Source organism: Acanthaster planci, linkage group LG02 (genome assembly GCF_054643075.1).
Source record: "Acanthaster planci isolate LZ-2023a linkage group LG02, COTS_SCS, whole genome shotgun sequence".
Lineage (NCBI taxonomy): Eukaryota > Metazoa > Echinodermata > Asteroidea > Valvatida > Acanthasteridae > Acanthaster > Acanthaster planci.
This window is the reverse complement of record NC_141778.1, coordinates 3,184,358-3,203,183: the sequence shown is the minus strand read 5'-3', so window position 1 is coordinate 3,203,183 and position 18,826 is coordinate 3,184,358. Positions and strand designations below refer to the sequence as shown.

Here is an 18,826-nt window from a genome sequence, read left to right as displayed (position 1 = left end):
AGACAAGGGAAGTAACTGCAGCAATCGAGCGTTTTTGAAATGAGTGGATTAGGCTGAGACTTTGGTTTCGCTGGTTCTAGCTATTTTGGAGCATGGTTCAAGACCACATGTTCAAGCTATGACTGGAACCAGTGAAACTGAAGTCGAAGCCGAATCCACTCGTTTGGCTTGAATTTAGGCACAAGGGGCCAGTTTCCATACAATCTCGACACTGGCAACGGGTATGCGTGTGTGTACATGTACATGTACATTCATGTGTGAGCGTGCATCGCATGCAAGACTGCGGCGTGCGCTCGGTGACATCGTAAACAAAATTGTACCGTGTTATGGTTCCATGACAAGGCTGATCTGAAGGGAAGTCAAAAAGTTCAGGTATTTTTCATGACAAAAGTAGAAACAAACGGTAAAAATGCAACTTCAGGTAGATGGAATCAAACAGGCGTAAGAACTTCCGCCCGTCATTAGATTTACGGGCCCATTTCTGAGACAAACGGGTGCATTTTAGCTACCTGCGCCCTTTCATTTTGAGCCCTGGTACATGTACATCTAGGTTTGATGAGCATTTGAACATTTTACGGTGGCCTTCCCTAAATATTAATGTCATGTGTTTTTTTGGGGTGTACTTCAAAAAAAGTTTGAATTTCAAGTTCTGAATAGGCTAGAATGATGTTCTGGCAATATTTAAGACCTACCATATTGGAAAAAAAAAGTCAAAAAAACTTTGCCCAACCTAAAAATGGTTTGAAATTTCTCATAAAAGTGCTGAGTCATGGTGAATCGCATTTATTTCATTACACAATATACCACTTACCATTGCCAGTACTTGTACATGTGACATGTACATGGACAGTGTACATTTATGTTATACATGTCTGTACATGTATAAAATGTCCAAGTTGCACAGTTATACATGTATACATGTAACCTGTACATGTACATGTTTGTGCTGCTTTCATCAACAAAAAGGGTGTGTGCGCACAACTTTCCAACTCTCACAGTAGACACATATAACTCATGTACTGGCACAGTTGGAAGGCCTGAGCCTGTACCATATATGGACATGTGCAAGTGTGTGTAATGCCACTGTTGGCTTGCTTATTGGACCGGGTACATGCATCTCTCTAAGTGGTCAATGGATGTTTTAGACCATGCTTTCCAAATCCACTTTCTTTGTTGAACACTCTGATATAAGAGGGGAGCCTGACTCTTTTGCTTTAGGTACCAGTACCAGTACTTAATTTTTGCTGGAAGAGATCTTTTCGTTTGGACAACAAAGATGGCAGACAACTTTTTATCCATATGTGGAACTTGTAATTTCCATGGACAGGTTTAATTTATTCCTGTTGCAGCATGAAATTCTTGGACAGTACATGTTTGTTCAGGGAGTGCCTTGCTTTTGGTCTAGAAAGAGGGTAGACTCGTGCATAATAAGTTTAAAAACGAGAAATACCGATTTTTACTTGTGATTTTGTGTGCTGTGGCTGTTTGTGTTTCAGATGTTTAGTAGCAGCCAGTATGGATGGATTCATGAGGAGGTAACGCAGGAACCTTAAGGCACCTGCAGATACTGTCATCCTATCCCATCGGTAGGATGGAGAAAATAATGGAAGTCACCCCAATCCACCGACGCAGCCACCCAGAGGTCGCCATGGTGAATGGGAACTCCACGGTGATATCAGAAGAGGAAGAGGAGGACATGGAGGTTGGAGGGATGACAGAGGTCGTGGAGGTGAATGGGGCGGAGTCACAGTCCTACCACAACGGCTTTAAGCACATCACTCAGACGAATCTCAGCACCCTTCATGACAAGCAGGGTTGTGATGCTGAGAGCAGTGGGCGGAACGGCTTCCGCAGATTGCAGTTTGATGCCACCCAGCTCCTCCCCGAGGAGGCTGGCCATCCAGCCCAGAGTCCCATCGGCTCCCCGATGCTACCCAATGGCGGGGATGCGGCACCCCGGGGGAGAACTCTAGACCCGAGCCGACTGAGCCTGGACTTGCCCACCACCCTGGTGTCGGAATCCTCCGCCAGCCCGACCGAGGAGGAGAACCGGAACAATCTCACCAAACAGAGAGAGGGTCTCTCACCCGACCGTGGGGGTCTGTCACCTGTGACAGCCTGCATAAAAGACAAACTCCCCCCACCAAGAGAGTCACTACTCCTGAGACTTTTTGAATCCAAGCTTCTAGATGCTTCTATTGCCATAACTCACTTGTACAAATCCAAAGAACCCGGTGTACAGACCTACATTGGTAAGTGAGACGACCCTTCTACAGTCGACTCTCGGTAATACGAGCTCGGGTAAGACGAGACTCCGGTTTAGATGAGCATATTTTGCCAGTCCCGACTGAATTGTACACATTCCTATGAGGGGAAGAAATGCATAATATGAGCTCGACTGTTACGAGATTTTGTTAAGATGAGCATTTTATGCACTCTGGTTGAGTGCAAATCTATTGTTATCTGTCTATTTTGCACAAGCTTTTTTGATGGCAACTTGTCAATCAGCCAGCCCATTCAATTTTGAAAGGTGCTTCTGTAATTTATTCGTGTACAGTAGTAGTAGTGCCCACCCCTGTCAAAAATTGTCACCCGCTCCCCACCGTAACACGAAAATATCGCCCCATCCGATTTTGAAATTTCTATAAATTCTCAATTTACAAAAATCATGACTAAACCGTGGCTTTCAGTTCAAAAATGATTAAGAAAATAACATCCACAAGTTTTGAAGAAAAAAGTGCATCCTTCGCTAATAATATTTCACCAAACCCACACGCCTTTCCAAAGTAAAATCCGATCTTCGCCCTCTACTCTCCACACCACTAATACCAGTAGCTGGCTCCCTCCTATTTTTATGTGCAACAAGCGCAGCTCTTGGTGTTGGTTACCAACTAAAATGTTAATGCACTTACATTACGTGCATGCATGTGGATCTCATCACAGCGTGCGGGGTCAGGGACGTGTGATAGGGCATCGCACGGAATCGACATGACTGGTGGAAATTCGGCTTTCTCCATTCTTACATTTCATAATTATTCTTTATTACAAGTCTAACTGTACATACCGGGTATGCATCTCACTTTCATAAACCAACTTTTTGAAATTAAATGCATATAACGAAAGGTACATGCATTTAAACACAAAGTTACCGGTATGCACACTTGTATACATGTACGTTTTACCTACGGTCCATTGGTGTTACATACCACTACATCAAACAGGACGGCAGCTTTCGCATAAGACGAGGCCCTCGTATTTTTACGAGAGTCGACTGTATACAACTGTGTGAACAACTGTGTCGCGACTTGCGCTAGGAAAATTTCAACAACCATGTCACGGACATACATTGTACAAGTACATGTGAGTAAACTAAAATGTAAAGATATCGCTTGCAGCAAGATGTATGTACTGGCGAACATTTTGAACATAATTTTGACATGCCATTGAAACTACATTGTTGAAACAACAACCTTCTCAAGATATTGATTACTGGTCAGTGCAGTTCATGCGTGTAGTCGATCTCAACAACTTGTCCAAATAAAATTCCATCATTGTTACCCCACAGCTAATAAATTATTCAGCTTAGACGAGGCGGACTTTGACTTCTACTTGCCACAAGTTCTCAACATCTATCTCAGCATGAGTGACCTAGCAGAGGTCCTCAAGCCTTACATCATCCACAGGTGAGCACCTGCTATGTAGCACGTTAATATTGGAGCAGTTACCCCAAGTGTGTAGTGATTATATATCCAAACTGACTCTCCGCTAAACTTTTTGCTTGCACGCAGATGCAAATCCAGCATCGACTTCTCGTTGAGCGTGGTCTGGCTCCTGGAAGCCTACATGCACAACACGGGGGTGCAGTCACGCAAGCACTCACGGGGCACCAGGCTGCGCAACCAGATCCTCTCGGAGGAGCTGAGACCGACGAGTAAAGGGTCCAAGAAGGACTTGACAGGGAGCGTCGGCAACGCACCATCCAGCCCGACAACCGTGCTGTCACCAACGAAGAAGACCCACACGCGGTCACGGTCAGATGCGTCATGCTGTACGTATCAGTTGTGTGTATTCTTATGCTCTGTCTTAAATCTGATGCTCCATTGGAGGATTCGAACCTGGACGCTGTGAACATTTACAAATCCTAACCACAAGGCCACACATCCGTCGTGATTCATGTACATCAGTTGTTCCTGTAGTCTTCTATCATTTCACATATTGTACAATCTTGTTCCAACCTTGAGACCTTACACGCTTACCCTTGGAGCCCTCCTGACCCTTCATTTTAACACTCAGGAATAAAACCAATGATTCATACATGTACTGTAAGTATCTATTTCCATGGAATGCAGTGGTGACAGGGCACAACCGACGGAATCCCTGAAAAACCTTAGGCAGGATTGCTTGCTTGGGGTAAGGTGATATACCCTCGGTGATTACATTCTAGCTGCGAGGCCATCCCTAAGCCGAGTTCTACTAGATTGTAGGAAACAGTTGTAGCTCACTTAGATCATTTGTAAGGCCATTTCTCAGCCTCTGGTTTTGTCATCTGTGCCTTCGGTCTGGCTGTAACTGGGCCCCTGACTTTGGAAATTTTGTCTCATAATGGGTTACGTTTTTATGGCAGCAACATAAAGCCGTGTTAATTTGGAGCCAGAGATGGTAGTATTCATCTCCAGTGTGCAGATCGAAAGCCTGTCAAACTGAGGGGATGATTTCCAGCAAAACTTGTACATTTTTGAGGGTTTTTTTGCTCTGGTTGCAGTCATGGGCCAGGTCTCGACAGGTACTCTGCGACGTGTTAACAGCACCTCGTCGGCCATCTCCATGGGCGACCTGTCATCGGGCCACGCGTTTGACAGCGGCTGCACCTGCTTTGACAACACGGTCAACGTGCTGAAGGTCATGAAGGGGGGCTACCTGCCCAAGCAGGAATGCCACTGTCAGGTGAGTGCCGTCATTGGCCCACGGGGGGTAATGTTACATTAACCAGGCAGTAACTCGGAGTTTGCCAAGACTACTGCAACTTGTGCCTGCAACATTGTCCACAGCTTGACCACAACTTGTTCCAGATGACTTCGGAGACGGCTCGTAAATGGCTGGCATTTATTGCTTGCACTGCACATTGCGACTAAACCGATTGTTGTGTTTTGTTAGCATTTCATTGGGTGTAAGAGGATCCTCACTTCAGCCATGTCAGGCTGTGTCGGAGTTTGAAGCATGTAGCCGAGTGCTTGATGTTGGTCTTTGATTTCTTACAGGCCCCTAGACTCTCCGCCGAGTTGGAGTTCATCAGTGCATTGATGGCTATTGGGAACCGGCTACAGGGACTACCAACCAGGGAGATGAGAAGTAAGCATGAAATCAGGGCTAGTTCGAGCGATGACTACAGTTCCACCACTTAACCCCTTCGCACGAAAGCCGACTTCAAGAATTCCAGCCTCACTTGGCCACAAAGGCCACCTGCCAAACTGCAAATTCTCTGTTTGTGGCCCTGCAAATTTGGTCTTTTCATCTCTGGGCAACACACGAAGGCCAATTACCATATATGCAAGAGCCAGGGTCTGCCTTCTTTCACCGTGTTCGCTCGAGCGAGGACCGAGAATAATAGCTGAAAAGCGGGCTGAGGATCTCAATTTTTACGGCGTGTCTAGCCGCATCTCGGCACGAAGGGGTTAAAAGTTGTCTCTTACCATTGCAAATGACCGTTATTGAACCGAAATCCCATCATCTCTCACATTTCTTGTTGTTGGTTGCCTCTCTCCCTACCCTCACAATTTCTGCCATCTCCTGCTGGTATTTTCAGTGTTGTTCTCTCTGAAATAAGTAACAAAAGGGCTATCAATGAACAGGGATGCAACCAGGCCCTAGGGCATGATAACAAGACAAGTGACTCAATGGTCAAGCCTTCTGGTATTTGAGGGACATTCACCTTGGTTGGTCTATACATACGCTGTTGTCGTTCCCTGATCTTGCCCTCAGTTTACAAAGTGTGCTTATAAAGTCATGTTACTCCCCGTCCGCCACAAGCTAAGTATTAGTCATCCACGCTCACATCACAAGGTAGCTGGTCTTTGGAGGTTGTCTTGAGCAGAATAGTTAACACATACGACGTAGTGGTGCGAGGCCTGAGTTTCTTGAGTTTTACCCTCTCCCTGACAGCGAGTAGACTGCTGGCGGAGTTGTCCATGATGAATATGAACCTTCCGGCTCGAATCTGGCTGCCTACTCACTCCGAGTTTGACTATCACGTCGTCAGGATTCCTCACTCCTCAGGGGTGGTGCTCAACTCTAAGGACAAGGTAAAAGCATCAAGTGTCTACTTCATCCTTGCTGCATTTAGACTGGGCACCTGACTGTTTGATTTAACACCCACAGACATATAAACGGATCTACTCCAAGATCATATTGTAAACGACGTGGGCATTTCATGATCTCTACATGCTAGCCAAGTGAAATAAAAACTGTGCCTACATCCACCCCTCGGTTTAAGGAATTTATGTACGGGTGAAGAATTCTGTAAAGCAATTCGATTGTAAAATTTTTTTTTTTTTTTCTAACCTGGCTTTTGTCAAGGGTATTAATTCACGAAAAAGTCTCACTTTGTCTGATAAGCCATGTTTTACTTTATTATGGAATCATCTCATTGATTAGTAATGTAACTTTATTATGGAATCGTCTCATTGATTAGTAATGTAAAAATGCTTATGGTATTCTCCACCCAGGTGCCCAACAGCAGAATGAAAATATTAAAATCCATAAACTTCTTTAAGGATGAAATTTCTGTCACAAATAGGACACAGGGTGCATGGAATCATGGATTGACCTTGTTTTGAAGCAATGCGGTTTCAACTACATATGAACAAATATAGGGCCAATGATTTTCCGCGATCGCGGAAAATGGACGGAATTCGCGGAATCAACACTTTGAAACGGAATCCACTGCTTGAAACGGAACTTGCAAAATTTCCCTCTAAGAATGGCTTAAAAAGAAAAGAAAAGAAAACCTTCTGCGAAGTACTAAAAAAATAAATGCCTACCAAACCTTTTTCAAATGCTTGCTTTTAGTGAACGAGTTATGCTGGAAACATACAAGATTGCACTACTCCACCACTCCGTCGTCTGCGCCACGCCAGTGCCGATACATGTAATTTCTACGGCATGCGTGAGCCCCATGCGTGCAGCAGCAGCCGGCACAGCGTAGCGGCGCGGTACGGTACATTGTGTATACACACATTGGCTGTTCACACCCGCACCGTACTAGCAATGAAATCAAGGCGCAAACATGTTCTTACTCACACATATGACTGCCGCACACGTTGGGAATTAGTCTGTGAATCCGCAAGTGCTTTATGTGCTTGGTACACTGAAAATGGTTAGGAACACTTCCGTCCTTTAGCCCATACTTTCCGACCAGTTAACAGTGCATTTGTATGTTGGTGAGTCCACCTGATCATTTCGCATTGACACCTGACCGCACCACATATTTCTTTGTTAAAGGCTCCGTACCTGATCTACGTTGAAGTCTTAGAACGCGACAACAAGCACACCTCCCCACTCCCTCAGAAGATCATGGAGAACACCCTCCGCTACACCAAATCAGAAGAGAACCTTCAAAAGTTCTTCCTGAGTGAAAACCAGTCCTCTTACACACCACCGGGCGCCTTCTCCGTCTACCACCTGAACGACGTGGACCATGACTGCTGGTCACAAGAGGACGACGAGATCTTGCAGGTAAGGCTGGGAACCCATGTGTGACCACTTCACACGAAAGAAACCTGTAAACATGATTTTACTGTCTGCATACTGGGGCACATCTGACAGGTTTAAACATCAAGCTTGCTTCAACTCACCCTGGCCAATTTCCGAACACTGTGATGTAACATTTATCTTGTATTCCCACACAAAATCTGCCAAGTCTGTAGAGGTAGACCGTGTGCTGAACTTGAACTTGGCCACTCCGCATGGCTTGTTGTGGTAGCAAGTATCGCTCTGTGGACACCCTGAGTGTTGACTAATATGAGGTCACACTAAGAAATATCTTACCGTTCAAATGACTCTACCAAATCACTATTTGTGGTGTATGGCAGTCGATTAAAAGTTGGCTGCCATATCATGCCTATATTAAAGTTTAAAATATCTGCCAAACCTAAAACCGTCTGCGAGTGGTGAATTTGGTAAATGTTGATACAGAATTCCACACTCTGTATAAAAGTTTAGCCACCACTCTAGTCACACTTGACTAAGTAAATGTATTTATTGATGATTATATTGCCCCAGCAATACCAGTATTCCAAGAAGAATGGCTCCAGCGACACCATCTCACAGATGTCACATGACAGCAACACCAGCACAGACAGCAAGGAGCCTGTCTACATCGCAGCGGGCGATGTCCGACGGCGACTGACGGAATACCTGACCGCGCCCAGCACCTACTTCAAGGTTTGAAACCTGTTCGTTGATCAACCCTTTCCCTAATTCGGCCAGGCGTGGCAGATTTAAGCAGGGGGAAAAAAAAATCTGTTTGGCCTTGTTGCACTGAGCAGTCAACAGAAATTGCCTCATGCAGAGAATACAGTCCAGCATTTTGTAGCTTGCAATCACAAACATGAGGAAAAAAAAGTGGGGAGCTACAACTTAACGGTGAAAAATCTGGTTGAAAAGTGAAAAAGAAATCCAGCTAGAGAGATAGATTTTCTTCAGAACTGGTGTGAAGTTGCTCATTGCGGTGTTAGAAATGTAAACAGATCTGTTGGTTTTTGTGAATGTGATGAGATTTTGGCCTTTGAATTGCACAAAATGTGACCAAAAAACATCTTCTGATGTTGGTTCATGCGGTAAGGAGATCTTAGATTGAACGATTGATCTCATGACGGTATTTTTTCCTCTTTAACTAGTAAACTTTGGAACAAGTGTTAAATTGAATTAATAGAATACTCTCTCAATCATTTCTGAAAATAAGCAAGTTTGATAGTTAATAAAAAGTATTATTGTTCACAAACGAGCATCTCATGCCCAGCCAATTCAAGTATGTTCATTGTGTGCAAGTCGGCACATAGCCACCCTGAAAGGGCCGACCCAGCATGCCGACCAATGACACGATTCATTTTGAACATGTAGTTTTTTAATACGAACTTCGCCCATCAAAAAACAAAACTGCACTCCACCGTAATTTCTGCAGAGTGAACACTGCAAGCAGGTTTGTTTTACTTGACTTCCTTCAATTTCCTCCAAACCCTTCAGCGAGATCCAGAGGACCCCTCAGCAGCAGCCCTCAAGGAACCCTGGGAGGAGAAGGTCAAACGGATCCGGGAGTCCTCACCCTACGGTCACCTGCCCAACTGGCATCTGCTGTCGGTCATTGTCAAATGCGGCGATGACTTGAGACTAGAGCTGCTGGCGTACCAGCTTCTGAAGCAACTACAGGTATAGCAAGACTGCTTGAAGCCTCAAACCACATTACATCAATCGTATGCCGCCGGGTTTAATTTGAAGCGGCGTAATGTATGCCCGGGGGGACTTTCAAGATTTTCCGTTTTCAAAATTCTTCAGAAATTCACAGTTTACACCCACACAAATGACTGTCTGGTGATCTCAATGTAATACCATCGGCAAGTGGTAACTGTACTGGATGGCAGTTTTATGGATTATCAAATGTTATTTGTTGTTTGTGGTGGATGGATAGCAGAGTACCACGTTCCAGTGGTTCTGTTGTTTTTTTTGCCCGTTGACAATGGTTCATGGGTTGGAACCCCTGAGGTGCCACTGTGCTTGTGTTCCTTAGACAAGACACTTAAAACAAGAACAATTGCCTCTCTCCATTCAGGAATATGAATGGGTACCAGAAAGGTTAGAGATCAAATCGCACTCACCGCCAGCTGCTACAGAACTGATCTAATGGTAAAAGCCTTTGTGAATCCCAGAGCAGCCTCTGTGCCAGAACCTAGTGGGGCTTTCTGTGTACTTCCACCTGTTCAGAGGCATCAGTTCACGTAAAGTAGTGATTGCCCGGGCCCTACCATTCTCAGTCCTGTGAACTACTTTAAAATCTTGTGATACGCTTGGAAGAATCTGGCTGGGATGGTTGAAGGTTGATGAACTTAGATTATTACAACTTTGAGAAGGTGTTGTGTTTGTCTGCTTGCCCTCGTGCAGAATATTTGGAAGCAGGAGCACGTCCCCCTCTGGGTCCGCCCCTCCCACATTGTGGTCACCTCCAGCAATAGTGGGTTGATTGAACCTATCATCAATGCAGTCTCCCTGCACCAGATCAAGAAAAACAGCAAGGTGGGATAAACTGTCTTCAGAAAAAAAGGACGCCATCACACAAGTGAAAGTAAAATACAACTTAATTTAAGCCATCTTTGCTAAACAATGGCTTCACAATGAGCCAAATTCTATTTGTGATCTGTCATCAGATGAGCTGAAAGTCGGAATTTTCAAGAATTGAAATTTTGGTATTTTTAATTCACCAGAAAAAGAGCTTTCTAATGGCATATACATGGAACACTTGGGGTAGAAGTATAAGATGACAATACAACATTATTCTGGCAGCTTTGCGTCTTTGTTTCCAACATTATTTCAACGTTTCTGACCAGGCACGAATAATCCTATCATCAAAATTGCTGAAAAATGACATTTTAAAATTATGATCCTGTGAAAAATTTGGAATGAAATAGGAGACGGGTTACTCTACAAACATTACACAACCCCAAAATTGACCTCCATTTAATACAACTTTGAACCCTCAAAATAGGAAGGAGCAGAATGAGACTTTACCCTCATTTTGTTGTGACCCTCTTAAATGTATCTATCACAATCACTGACAGTGGCTAATCTGTGCCAGAAAATTATGAAGAACATACAAGCCTTTGAGTTGCTAACCACTGCGATGTGTGCATGCACACAAAGCCTTTGGGTCGCTAACCACGGTGATGTGGGCATGAACATACTAGACATTTGCAGAATTATTAGTGTTGGGTTTCAATGTAATTTGTCCAATGAGAACTTAGAATACCTTAGCTGGTACCAGTGTCTCTGGAAAGGGCTTGACTTACCAAAACCTGCCAGTTTGATTGTAAATCAACATCTCGATTAAAGCTCATACTCAGTAACCACAGATCTTCCACCGAGACAAAACACATTTCGGGAACAATTCAATACCCCATGCACAGCACAGCCAACAAACACTCGGTCTAGTTTTATTCAGACAGTTTGACCATTCCTTTATTGGATGTCACTTTTCAGGTGTCTTTGCTCAATTACTTCTACAATGAGTTTGGCGGTCCCAGCACCGAGGGTTTCCTGACTGCACAGAAGAACTTTGTGCAGAGTTGCGCTGCCTATTGCCTGGTCTGCTATTTGATTCAAGTCAAGGATCGGTGAGAGATCAATTATCAGCATTAGTTATTGATTATCAGCTGTCCTTTATTAGTTATTGCGATTCCAAGATTATTGACCACATATCTCGGTTGTTTTCAAGCCCTTATTCACGTCATTCTTGAGTTTTTATTCCACCCACAACTTTACTATATTCTCTTTCTTGGTCTGTTCATGGTTTCAGGCCTTAGTGTCTTGCCCACTGAAGTGAAATGTTAGTTTTGTCACCCCAACAAATTGAACGGAATTCTTTCTCCATCTTGTTTCTCCACGCCCAGGCACAACGGTAACATCTTGCTGGACCCGACTGGCCACATCATCCACATCGACTTTGGTTTCATCCTGTCCTCCTCGCCACGGAACCTGGGCTTTGAGGCGTCCCACTTCAAACTCACGCCCGAGTTCGTCGAGGTGAGTTGACCCAACCACCCACAGCTAGGATTAAAGCCATTGTAAACTCGGGCAAAAGCTGAGCATTGTTAGGGAAGAAAGTAACATCAAACCAGGAGCAACCGGAGGTTTTCCTCTGATGTACCATACAGAACACTGTTAAGCCTCATAAAACCTTGATGTACTGTAAACCTTGAGTGACCTCGGCTACAATTTTGCATTTTTCCTGTACTTGTCATGTGGGAAGCCAAGTCAAAATGGGTTGAAGGACGCCTTTCATCTCTGGGTCTGGTGGACACTTCACCGACCTTCGATGTGAGAGATTGAATGATTGTGAATTCCTCCTTGTGTTTTTTGTTTCTCGAGGTCATGGGTGGTGTTGGAAGTGACATGTTTGAATACTTTAAGATCTTGATGCTGCAAGGGTTGATAGCAGCCAGGAAACACCAAGATAAACTGGTTCAACTGGTTGAAGTCCTTCAATCAGGTTAGTTAAATTTTAAACCAGCTTAATCATGAGTTAACTGGTATTAGTGTTTAGGCAGCCTTAAAAGGCAGCTGCAATCAACTTGTCTCAGTACAAACCTTTAACCCCTTCGCTATGGAGGACTGCTACTACCGCACCTTTGTGTGAGCATTAGTGCATACCACACATACAATCTATTCACCATGCAGCTGCTGGTTCAATGGGGCCTGCTGATGGACAAAGCCCTCCATTCAGGGCATACCACAGCCCAGCAGTTGCGGTCAAAAGAATCCTGTTGTTAAGGGGTTAAATGCACCATTGTGTCTTGGTCAACCTTATTTTCAACTTTTGTTTCACTACTTCAAAGGGTATATTACTGCCTTTTTTGTCTTTATGCTAATTAGTATTTCCATATTTATGAGCAAAACTGTGATGCCATCTCAGAAAGGAGCCTTAATGTTACCTTGGTTTATACACAAAAAGTCTTACATTTTGGAGATTTTGCTGGATTCAGTTTTCTCCCCTTTGCTGATTTATTGCTGTTTATGTGCACAGCAATAAGCATTAATCTCTTTCTCAGAAATGTTTTCAGTAAGTAGATTCTGGGTTCGCAATTTGAACAGAGAAACCTATGCACTGAACTATATCTTCCCTAAGATGACTTCACAGCAACAGCTCGCTCGGTTGTTCAGGAAAGCATGGGTAACATGTCCAAGATTAACCTTTTTTTCTTCTTTTCTTTTGGTTTCTGAGTATTTTCTGTCATACTTACGCCCTTTTTCCTCTTTGAAATAATTATCTTTATTTAGTTTTTCTTGTCTCACTTATCTTTTCTCATTGTATTCAAATGTACATAATGGGGCCCTGGCCTTGTACAAGCACTGAGTAGCTTTCTGCCAGCTTCCACTGTTCACCATGTGCATCAACCGATGTAATTTTATGTCACAACAAGATAAATGGAAATAAACCAAACCCAACCCAACCCAACATTAATTGTTTAAAAAAGTGCACTTTTCAATGCATTTAACCGAATGGAATGCAGAAGTGTTTTCATGCGTTGAAGAAGAACACAAAGTTGAAGCATAACTGTGTCTAAGAAAAATTCATTGCAGCTACACTTTCAAACCGGTTATGTGCTCACCTCAAAGATACTCCAGTATCGTTTCCCTGTTTCCTGTTTTTGGCATAGGCACTCAGTTGACGTGTTTCAAGCAGGGCGCCAGCACGGTGCGAGCGTTCCGCGACCGCTTCCACACCAACCTGACGGAGGAACAGCTGCAGCTGTGGACGCAGAACATGGTGGAGTCTAGCATGCACTCGCTGACTACGCGGCTGTACGACGGCTTCCAGTACCTGACCAACGGCATCTTCATCTGAGGGGGCACGTCCATCGTCTGGTCTCTTCCAAAGGCTAGATCACTTGTTAGACATTGTCAAGCTTGTTGGGCGTTAACCAGGTTGGAGCCTGCAGGTTTTCAGCAGGTGGTTTTGAGACAGTGGAGGTTGTTTTTGTGTGTACAGTTATCAGTTCTGTTTATGCGGATGTGCTATTGTTATCGTGATTGCATTTGGCAACTTTGGATGCATTTGGAGACGTTTTACCGACAGCAGGGCCAAACATGTATTGTGGAGTTTCTAAGTGACCACAGAGGGAGTCGTCGTATTGTGAATTGCAATTTGCATCAAGTTCTATAAGATGTAACTTTTAGAGCTCAGTAGTGGATACTTCTACCACTTTGTTTTTTATGCATTCCTTGCCAAAGTTTTTGCAAGAAGCCAATTTATCTGCCACAGGAGTGCAGAGAAACAGCGAATGGCAGCGTGCTTCACCCATTGCAGCTTTGTTACAGAAAAGGTTCAGTTTCTATTTTTCATCTTAGTTTGAGTCGTATCCACCCAACTTCCCAGTTCCGAAACTTCACCTACGTCTGTATCACTCCAGGAATTCCGTGTGGACATTAAATACCGCTGATTTCAGCTTTGACCGAGAAGCAGGTGGGCTTTCTGGTACCTCAGAAGTTAAGTTATAGTTCAGTCGATTTGGCAAGCTCCAACTGGCTTCGAATTGAGAGAAGAATTACCAGCATTTTGTGCCATGGAATATCAGCTTGAAAAAAGCGGATTTGTAAATAGCACGGTCAGGTTGTGATCTCTGAAATGCACAGCTCGGAAGTAGATTTATGTTGCTGTGTATCGTCGGTCCAGTTTTATGAATTGCTGAGGTTGAAGGCTCACTGATAAGAAAGAAATGTTTGCAGGTAGTAAGGGTGGGAGTTTACGTTAATTTGAAAAATGTTTAGAAAACTTTCCCAGACAGTTTAAACGTTTAGCCAACCCTTTACATAGGCTGCTGCCTACCTCGGTGTTTTCATATATGCTTAATTATATGGTTTAACAATGTATATGGCCCAACAAATGTAGATTGTTTTAGAATCCACTTTTTTCTCAAAAAGTGCCTGGATGCCGAAAGGGGAAAAAACCCCAGTATGTTACAGGTTTCGTTTACACCAAAAATGAACACCAGATTTCATCTATCAAAACGTCAAACTTCTAAAAGGGATGGTTCCGTTTAAAACCTGTTGGGAAAATCTGTAAACAGATTTGGAACTTTTTTTGGTTTAAACGTGTAAATATCCCACCCTCAGCAGACAGCAACGGGGTATTTCCTGTGGCTACAAATTCATGAGGACTTTCCTCGTCCTGCTTTAAAAAGGACTCTCATTCCATGAAATCGAACCCAATTCAACCGTTCTTTGTAGCCCAGTACACTTGAGTGTGCTCAAAGTTGCACCATAATTTGGAGAAGGTTTTCCGAACAAACTCAAGCCAAATGCCATCCACTTTCCATTAGTGCTGTTTTTGCCACATCTAAAAAATGGCCAGTAAGTAGTAGCTGTCCTGACATATTTTATTGCTTATCGGGCAGTTTTGTCATTTCCTTTGGAGAGGGTTTTTGCAAAAAAAAATTTTTTCAAACTGAGCAGTGAAAAACGCTTCACAATTTCTATACAAGTTCTCAGCCATTTTTTTTCATTGAATCAGTTTCTTTGAATTCACGAATCTGCGTTTGTGTAAACTTTGGAGAAATTAGGTTTGGTTTGAGTCTAAATTTGATTGTAAACGACTTATAGATAAACTGAATGTGAGATTAGATTTGAAACTGAATAGTTATCCAGTAGATTTGACCTTTGACTCTTCCATCATCTTGTCAGGGAGGGAGTAACTCTGAACTGGAGCCATTGTGTAAATAGACAGATGTACATGTACATTACGTAGGGCACATCATTAGCCTGTCTGAAGCATGGTGGATGTAATGGGAGGGCGCTTCTTCAAGTGGGAAAATTTGGAGTCAACAGAAAAGGTTTTACCCCAACAAATGGCACCCTCCTATTCTGTGATACCTCAAATAGGCTGTTAAACTTTGCATGTAAATTGTTCAGATATGTAAAAAGTGTACCATAAAAAATTGCTAATTTTATATAAAGCCGTCTAGAAAAAAACAGGTAGGCATGTTGTAGAAATTGGGCAAATGATCTATGGGTAGAATCTTGTTAAAAAATCGGGGGATTTTTTTTCTCGTCTGCATGGGGAAGCCCATTTCAAAAACTGTATCTGCTGTTCAACTTTGGCGGTGGCCTGCGGGGGGTCAAGCGCCCTCGGGGGGAATTCCGGCAGAAGTTTTCCCAGGCGGCAGGCAGCTGGGTTCTGCGTGTGCAATGTCTTGATTCCTCTGTCTTGCCTTGCTATTTTGAAACAGAGGTTTCAAGAAAGCAAAAATACGTAGTAGTTGCTTAGAGAGACAATCAACAATGCAGTGCCCCTTTCTTCAAAAGGAAGAATTGGCAAAATAGTACATTTAGTGAAATTGAAAGTATGTGTATCTTTGCAAATGTTGCTATTCTTTTTTCGGGGGGGGGGAGGTTTGTCTGTGCCAAAACGAGTGATAAATGAAATTCAAGAGGGAAGTCTCTATTCCACATGTCAAAAATTTTTGCAGCGTTTCCATGCAATCTTTTCAGCTAATGGGCTTTACTGTCCGGAAATATTTTCGGCTAATGGGCTTTACTGTCCAAAAATATGTGAAAGTCAGGGTACCAGTCACAACAATTTTTGTAAGTTGTAGTGTGCTATGACTGGTTTCCTCTGCAGGTGTATGACAGGCAAAGGCCGTTGCTAATCCTGTTTTTTGGTGGGCATACTGAAAATTCATTTTGAAAAAAAATTGGAAAGGAAACTTGTGAGAATGTCCAGCCTGGTGATTCATGTTTGTGATTCTTTCCAACAGGTGGGTATTGGATCTTGTAAAATAGTGCTGGAGTCAAGTACATTTGTGACCCCCCCCTTCCTTGAAAATGAGTCACAAGGGCCATTTGTTTTCAGTAATTTCACTTAAGGTTGCATTTGGAAAGCAAGCCAAGCTTTTTGGATGGCATCCGGATGAAAATGGACATTGTGGAGCTGAAAAATTTAAGGGTTCCCATCGATTTCCATGGAGCAAGATCATTTTCAGGGCCTGTAACTCAAAAGTGGCTCTCATGTCTCATTTCTGTGCGTGTGAGCTCGGTTGCAGAAAAAGAGTACTCGGTTACAAGTATTTGTACTACAGCACTATTACTCGCGAGTGTGACTGTGAAAAATTGAGAAGTGCTGCTGCTGTTGATTTTTTAGCTCGCAAGAAGGAAACATGGCAAGGTGTTCTCTAGATATCGACATGGGCTTAAAACAGTGGCATGGTTATGGATCATTACAGCTTTGACATTTATGACACGTCAAATTCCACTGTGTGCCTGCTTGTAGGAAAAGCAAAGATTGTTTGCAAAATTGTTAAAGAAATGTATCAGCCAAAACAATGCAAGAATGTACAAATGAAGTCTCTCTGGATCTTTTTGGGTAGTTTAGTGAAATTTTTATCACCGTGGAAACAGTAATGTGAATATAAAAAAATTGTGCATATAGGAAATGTGAATAATGTGTAGTCAGATATTCTTATGTGTCTGATTTGTCTGAATTGGAATTGTGAATTATAAAGGGAAGTGTGAGTCCCGCTATCTTGATTTCAGAGGAGGCCTCAAAAGTGATTAAAAAACCCTTCCTGTTGAAAGAAAATGATCTGGGAATCATTGTTGAAATGACCTGGGAATTCTTTGCACATTGGCGTATGGGTCGCAGCCAGACCCGGAAAGCTTGACCTCAGGTTGTCATGAAGATCTGCATGGCTTAAAAAGTTATACATTGTCATTACATAAGATTGAATTTTGGTTATTAGATTTTGTCAGACCCAGTGACACAGCTCAAGCTGGTGGTATGACCCAATGCTGACCTTTAACCTTTAGCAGGAGTAGTCTCTTCCTCAAGTCACTGCTTTTGCTAATAATAGCCACTTAGCATATTGCATGATAGGAGCATAATAAGTGAAAGTATATACAGTGTATGTTGTCATTATGTTATGTATTGTATGATTCTTATGTGATTTGTAGAAGACACTGTAATTTATTTTTGAGTTGAACAAGAACACAGAAGTCAATCTGCACAAGTGCCCATATTCTGGCTCTAAGCCAATCAATAAATCACACATTTTATAGTTTTAATGAAATGATTATACACGGTGGATTTGTAATCTTGAGGATGTGCACTTTTTTAAAAAGGGGAGTCATTTAATATTTAGATGCCGGAGAGCTTTCTCCAGTTACCATCTTAATGCCATAGCCAGTATGAAAAAGATTGAACAAATATTGCTAAGTTGAATTTCTTTGGGGAAAATATAATTGATTGCAAAATGATACCCAATCTCTCACTTTTTCTTCAGAGAAATGCTCCTGTTGGATTGCAAGTGCTTAGTAGCCTCAATTAAGATGGCATGTGCAGGTGTAAGCAGGTGCATAAACAAGCCCACATTTAGAGGCTGGGGATAGGAATAACACATGCGTCTATGAGGAGTGGCTAAGGCTGTGGCATTCCATAAGCCTGCTTGTTGTTTTCAGCCACAGCAATAACAATAGCCGGGACCCAATTTCTTGAAGCAGCTTCAAATATTTATGAGGTTTCACCGGGTTTGGGGGACACCTCAGGGTTAAACCTTGAGGTTACTGCCTGTGTAATTTGTCATTCTCCCCATATCAAATCTGTGGCAAGCACAAGTCAGCAGAGTACCAGTCACTCACACCGTTCATCATATGACATTTCAGCTGGTAACCAATAGCTTAGGAAGTGTATTTGCTCCTTTTTTGGTCAGAGAGACAGACTCTTATTACTCACATCTTTGCAGCAGTGACAGCTGGCAGCGTCCCTACTGCTCCCCCAAACTTCACAAATTTCTCAAAATTTTATCTTGGCTGTTGCATTACACGCTGTTCCTTTTTGAAATTCAATGTTTGGATCCATATGTAGATGTCCTTTCATTTCTAGTTCTACCATTTTTCTGAAGGCTTCAATAGCTGTACTTCTATAATGTCATTTGTATGTGGACATGGAGTTTGTTTAGGTCAATGTTTACATGTATAGCAGATTTGTCATACCCTTAAAATGTGTACAGAGTGCCATTTGTAATAAAACGAACAGCAAATATGAACATAAATGCCTGAAAACAATATCTTT

The 18,826-nt window shown here is 42.9% G+C and overlaps 1 protein-coding gene across 1 annotated transcript in view; it reads left to right on the top strand.

The window, feature by feature from the left end:
• pi4kb (phosphatidylinositol 4-kinase beta) overlaps nucleotides 1-18,806 on the top strand; it is a 31,859-nt gene extending 13,053 nt beyond the window's left edge. Inside the window, exons 2-15 of the mRNA XM_022227736.2 lie at nucleotides 1,497-2,252; nucleotides 3,566-3,683; nucleotides 3,789-4,048; nucleotides 4,763-4,944; nucleotides 5,259-5,349; nucleotides 6,160-6,299; nucleotides 7,498-7,731; nucleotides 8,278-8,439; nucleotides 9,241-9,423; nucleotides 10,153-10,284; nucleotides 11,245-11,378; nucleotides 11,655-11,787; nucleotides 12,133-12,253; nucleotides 13,422-18,806. Of these exons, the coding sequence (XP_022083428.2) occupies nucleotides 1,592-2,252; nucleotides 3,566-3,683; nucleotides 3,789-4,048; nucleotides 4,763-4,944; nucleotides 5,259-5,349; nucleotides 6,160-6,299; nucleotides 7,498-7,731; nucleotides 8,278-8,439; nucleotides 9,241-9,423; nucleotides 10,153-10,284; nucleotides 11,245-11,378; nucleotides 11,655-11,787; nucleotides 12,133-12,253; nucleotides 13,422-13,609 (2,739 nt within the window). The 5' untranslated portion in view covers nucleotides 1,497-1,591 and the 3' untranslated portion in view covers nucleotides 13,610-18,806. The remainder of the gene's footprint in view (nucleotides 1-1,496; nucleotides 2,253-3,565; nucleotides 3,684-3,788; nucleotides 4,049-4,762; nucleotides 4,945-5,258; nucleotides 5,350-6,159; nucleotides 6,300-7,497; nucleotides 7,732-8,277; nucleotides 8,440-9,240; nucleotides 9,424-10,152; nucleotides 10,285-11,244; nucleotides 11,379-11,654; nucleotides 11,788-12,132; nucleotides 12,254-13,421) is intronic.
• The last annotated feature ends 20 nt before the right edge of the window (nucleotides 18,807-18,826 follow it).